General features: G+C 39.2%; 1 protein-coding gene across 1 annotated transcript; it reads left to right on the forward strand.

Annotated features, from left to right (window-relative positions):
• The first annotated feature begins 5,636 nt into the window (after positions 1–5,636).
• On the forward strand, positions 5,637–6,081 carry dexi (Dexi homolog (mouse)). The gene has a single exon (XM_039746326.1). The coding sequence runs from the start codon at positions 5,637–5,639 to the stop codon at positions 5,877–5,879; it is 243 nt and encodes an 80-aa protein (XP_039602260.1). The 3' UTR covers positions 5,880–6,081.
• The last annotated feature ends 247 nt before the right edge of the window (positions 6,082–6,328 follow it).

The following is a 6,328-nucleotide window of genomic DNA, read 5'->3' on the forward strand; positions in this document are numbered from 1 at the left end:
ATAGCACATATTCATACAAAAAATGTAGCTCAAAGTGCTTTACAAAATGAATAGAAAAATAGAAGACACAATAAAAAATAAACATAAGTCAACATTAATTAACATAGAATAAGTAAGGTCTGATGGCCAGGGTGGACAGAAAAAACAAAAAAAAAACTCCAAGCAACTCCACTGCAACTTCACATGCACATATGTGCAGTTTGACCACTTTTCTCATTAGCGCTCTGTGGTGCTTGATTAGGCATCTGTGTCCACTAAAGTACAAAAGGAGTCTGAGTGGAACCAAGGGGATAAATGAAAAAGGAACAAAATATAACAGATAGATAGATAGATATGAACAGTAATATACAGTATAATAGATAAGGTGTGATTATAGATAGATAGATAGATAGATAGATAGATAGATAGATAGATAGATAGATAGATAGATAGATAGATAGATAGATAGATAGATAGATGTACTTATTGCACTTCACTTGCTTGTTTGCACTCTAATTGCCCAGCTTACCGTAGGACTTGACTATCACTGCACTTTTTTTCTGCTTGGCTACAGGATTTAGCCTTGCAAATGGCCAGCGTACTGAGAATTCACAGTGAAACTTACTACGCAAAACAATGTACTGAATACATGATGTTTTGCTTCCATCCCATTGACATTTAGGTTTGGTCTGGAAGTACCTTTAGAACATTAGAACACTCTAGACGAGAACAGGCCATTCAGCCCAACAAAACATGCCAACCCTATCCACTTATTTCTTCCAAGAAAACATGAAGTCGAGTTTTGAAAGTCCCTAACGTCTTACTGTCTACCACACTACTTGGTAGCTTATTCCAATTTTCTATCGTTCTTTGTGTAAAGAAAAACTTCCTAATGTTTTTGCGAGATTTACTCTTGACAAGTTTCCAACTGTGTCCCTGTGTTCTTGATGAACTCATTTTAAAATACAAGTCTCGATCCACTGTACTAATTCCCTTCTTAATTTTAAACACTTCAATCATGTCACCTCTTAATCTTCTTTTGCTTAAACTGTAAAGGCTCAGCTCTTTTAATCTTTCCTCATAATTCAACCCCTGTAGACCTGGAATCAGCCTAGTCGCTCTTCTCTGGACCATTTCTAGTGCTGCTATGTCCTTTTTGTAGCCTGGAGACCAAAACTGCACACAGTACTCAAGATGAGGCCTCACCAGTGCATTATAAAGGTTGAGCATAACCTCCTTGGACTTGTACTCCACAGATCGTGCTTTATAACCTAACATTCTGTTAGCCTTCTTAATGGCTTCTGAACACTGTTGGGAAGTTGATAGCTTGGAGTCCACTATGACTCCTAAATCCTTCTCATAAGGTGTACTCTCGATTTTCCGACCGCCCATTGTGTATTCAAACCTAATATTTTTACTTCCTATGTGTAATACTTTACATTTACCGACATTAAATTTCATCTGCCACAAATCTGCCCAAGCCTGTATGCTATCCAAGTCTTTCTGTAATGATATAACGGATTCCACTCCACCTATCTTGGTATCATCTGCAAACTTAACCAGCTTGTTACTTATATTCCTATCTAAATCATTTATATATATTAAAAATAGCAGAGGCCCTAGCACTGACCCCTGTGGTACGCCACTCTTAACATCGGCCAGTTCTGATGAGGTTCCTCGCACCATCACTCTTTCCTTCCTGTGTCCAAGCCAATTCTGCACCCATCTAAAAACATCACCCTGAACTCCCACTTCTTTTAATTTGATGCCCAACCTCTCATGTGGCACCTTATCAAATGATTTCTGAAAGTCCATATAAATAATATCATAAGCTCCACTTTGATCGAATCCTTTTGTTGCCTCCTCATAGAATTCCAGCATGTTAGTATATTTTGTATATTATTTACTCAGATATCTGCCTTTCATTTAGTATTTAAGTAAAGATAACTGGTAAAAAAAATACTAGACTCATTTCCTGTCATGTTTAGACATTTTGGTGAAACCCCAGGTAGTACAATGTCCACTTTGGAAATTATGATGACAATCTTGGTTAATGCCACCCTAAAGATGCATCAGAGACAGAAACAAAAGTCAAAGCTCACACCACTTGGAGATCATATCTGAAAACCCATTCAGTGAACTTAAAAACTTTTAAGGAAGAGCTGAAAATCAAATTCTAAAGGATGAGTAAAACTGTTAAAGCAGGAAATCAAAGCAAATGAAGATTCTTTTAGGTGGGACAAAGAGGTTTAGAATATCTGCCGTCTCAGATAAAGAAAGGTCATCAATGGTAACCTTTTACCCACAGGTTTGGTTTACCGGAGATAGATAGATAGATAGATAGATAGATAGATAGATAGATAGATAGATAGATAGATAGATAGATAGATAGATAGATAGATAGATAGATAGATAGATAGATAGATAGATAGATAGATATATCTTTATTGTCATTGTCACTTTTACAAAGGAACAATGAAATTGAAGGTGCAGTCGACTCAGTGTGAGGCAAAAGAGTTAAAAAGACAAGAAGAGAGAAAATATAGTTTAAAGAGATTGCTATTTTCATGAGAATTGTTACATATGCATTATTTTCACTTTTACTTTTCTTCAAGATCGCATTGAATTTTGATTCCGTGTTTGGATATACATTATGACAATGTAACGTATAACTGCCCGTGAGTGGATATCGTTTCTTTCTTTCTTTCTAATAAATAAACCAAGTTTTTCAAATATTTGTCCCTGAGATTTGTTAATTTTCATAGCAAAACCTATTCTCACGGGAAACTGTAAATGTTTTAATATGAATGGCATATCAAGATCTCCTTGGTGTCTAATGTTATTCGCAGAATATGTACTACAGTACATTACTTCTCTTGTCACCTGTTAAAATTTATCATGTTAGAATTGTTCAACCAATTTTTAATACAACTAAACTTGTTCCATGGCATAGCCCATCACTCAGACATAATTTACGCAATAACATTACGATACATCCTTCTTTCAACAGTAATTTGGCCGGTGGAAGACCAGACGGTGTTAACGGTTGTAGTTATACTTTGGGATATTGTAAATTGATGTTTTTGTCTTCCACACGATCACCACCAACTGCTTCAGCATAGTCTATTGATACGCATTTAATCAATTTGCCCTGTAACCAATCAACAATTTTCGCATTAATTTGTTTGACTACATCGTTTCTCGCTGCCATATTTAAATGAATGGGTGATTCTAAACTGGATCTTCGTGAGTGTGTGTGTGTGTGACGATGCAGGTTTGCTACATGCTTCCATCTGCTGTCCCGGAGCCCTTGAACCTGTCACCATCGGTAATGTCACCGATGAGCTTAGCAGTGAGGCAACAACAAAGCAAGGGGATGGTGCAAAAGTGTCAAGTGCTTTTATTTAAAAACAACAAAAACAAAGTGTTTAAAATAAAGTGTAGTGTCCAAAGTTCCAAAATATAAATAATCCATAAAAGCAGATGTGACACGTGGAGGTTAAAACCAATAAATAGAAAAAGTCTTAAAAACAACGAGGAAGCAATCTTTTAAAACCAAAACAAGTCCGTTGTCTTCTTTCCTCTGGCAACTCCCCTACTCCTCCCATCTGGGCTTCTCAATCTGGGAGTCGCCCTACCTGCTGCTGGCCTTCTCTCCACTCTCCTGCTTGCCAGTTGCCTTACCTATCCCTGGCTCCAGTAGGCTTCACGAACAGCGACTTAGAATTCCCCAACGACCCTCACACTGGGGACACCACGTCCCAAGTCCAGACTCCCACTGCCTTCCGCGGACAGTCATCCGCCTTCCGGTCACTCCCGTCCTTCATAAAAACAAACTCTGCGGGAGTGACCACAACTACTACTCCCCGGGTGTCGGCCAAACACCCAGGCTTCCTGTACAACTGCATGGAAGCCTTCACTTGCTCGCTCTCCCGCACCTGCTTTCTCTCTCTCTCTCTCTCTCTACTGTTTCCTGCTTTCTCCTGCAACCTCTGTTTCTATTCTTTCCTTTCTTCCTGCAACCTCCAGTCTGTTCTTTCTTTTTTTTCTTTCTTAGTCGACTCGCGTTTTTATTTATCAAATAGCAAATCAGCAGCCCCAGGAACAATCACGGATTTGGACAGTCTGTCGCCTGTGCACTTAGGCGAGAAATGCCCACACTGCGATTCGCCCCAAGAACTGCTTCAGCCACACTACCACGCCCCCTCGCTAAGCCGTGAGCACGGTGATTATTTATTTAAAAGTGGCCCTTTTGTCGTGTGCTGTGGACCCGCTACACCACATTGTGTGTGTGTTCATAAGTAAGCCCTTTAATGGATTGTTGTCTGTCCAGGTTAAGTGCCAGAATGCACCTGATGACTGTGGTCTTGTTTGAAAATAGTTGTAAGTAGGGTTTCGATGTTAATGTTGATTTATTTTGTTTTATAATTGTGTCTTTCATTTTTCTATTCTTTAATATGTAAAGCACTTTGAGCTACTGTTTGTATGAAAATGTGCTATATAAATAAATGTTGTTGTTGTTGTTGTAAGTAGGGTGTGACTTGAAAGAATCTCATGGCAAAAGTCTCCATCTTGCGTGACTTGCTTCCAAAAAGTCTCTTCCAAAAGTTACGTCTCGTCCCAAGATTTTTTTATTATAATAGAGAGACATGTCCATCCATCCATTATCCAACCCGCTATATCCTAACTACAGGGTCACAGGGGTCTACTGGAGCCAATCCCAGTCAACACAGGGCACAAGGCAGGAAACAAACCCCGGCCAGGGCGCCAGCCCACCGCAGTAGAGAGACATGTAAGATTTTTAATTTATTTACATTATATTTTATTTGCCACAAATTTGCCAAAGCTTAAATTCTGTCCAGGCCCCTCTGCAATTAGTTGCCCAATTCTTGATTATTTGACATTTCCTGGGTCTTTACCAGCTTTTTTTGTATTATTCTTGTCCAGATCATTCTTGTATATTAAAAATAACAGCAGTCTCAGCACTGATTCCTGGGGGACACCAACTTTAACGTCATTCATGTTCCTCTCAAGTCAATATTGCACTCGTCTCCACACTATGCCCTGAATTCCCATTTATTTTAGGTCGATCACTAGCCTTTCTATACTTTTGCTGCTTCTTCATAAATGATCATTTGTGACTGGAAATCAGCTTGTTGTGAGAGTGCTCTGCGACAAACTATCTTCCTTTCAAGTTTGATTCTTGCCATTACTAACGTAATACACAACATCATGGACTGTTGAAACTGGTGTAAGAAAAAGAAAGAGAACGAGGCACTTCAATGGGACTAATGTGCTATATGAAAAATACATTTAAATAAAAGAGCTGAGTTTAATTAGTTTATTTGTAATGTATTTTGGTCTCCATATTCTGGACTCTCTTCAGTTTTAGTTTTCGCAGGTTGGACCTAAACAGGCAGTAGCAAGTTCAAGTTAAGAACTAACTTACCACTACAGAGCTCCACTCACAACCCCTCAAGTAAGGCCAACTCCATCAAGATGGTAACCAGTAAATATTCTGATATGCTAACAATTAAAATAAATAGTCTGCGATGGGCTGGCGCCCTGCCCGGGGTTTGTTTCCTGCCTTGTGCCCTGTGTTGGCTGGGATTGGCTCCAGCAGACCCTCGTGACCCTGTAGTTAGGATATAGCAGAAATGATAGTGGAATCACTTTTTAATGAGCTTCCCTATATGTTTTATCTCGGCCTGTTTTTTGTAAACGTGCTCATACTCTACTATGCTTTCTTGATGGAGTATATAGTCCTCAGTGTTGGCATTGTCTTCTTGCCCGAGAATATGGACCAAGCACTGGTGGATCTAGGAGTGCTTTCCGACCCAGCTTCTGTCCCGTACGACACAGAAGGTGAAATGGACGTCTTTGAGGGGTACTTTGACTGAAGCAACGACCTCAACTGAAATTGTAGATGTGAGTGAGATGAGCAACGACAGTTAGACCCAAGCACCGGAGTGAACATGGAGACAGAACGTCAGATGAGACCGAAGGTAGTATTTGGATACCCCTGTGGACCAACAAAGTGCACCCAGTCTCTTTGGACAGGAGTAAGTGGGAGACAACTCTACCCAGTATGGAGACAACACGGTGTGTAAGCATAATGAAATGGTCATTTTGCACTAGCAGTGTCTAAGCAGGAAAGTTTTAACAAAGTGTGATGAATGAAAGGTAGTCTCATCCTCATACAAACCTTGTCATTTGTAGCATGATATTTAAATTACCACAACATTCTAAATTAAAAACATCATGTAAAAAAAAAGAAAAAAAAAAAAGGATACAGCGGGTTGGATAATGGATGGATGGATAAAATGAATACTACTGAAAAAGATGGATA

Source organism: Polypterus senegalus, chromosome 2 (genome assembly GCF_016835505.1).
Source record: "Polypterus senegalus isolate Bchr_013 chromosome 2, ASM1683550v1, whole genome shotgun sequence".
Lineage (NCBI taxonomy): Eukaryota > Metazoa > Chordata > Cladistia > Polypteriformes > Polypteridae > Polypterus > Polypterus senegalus.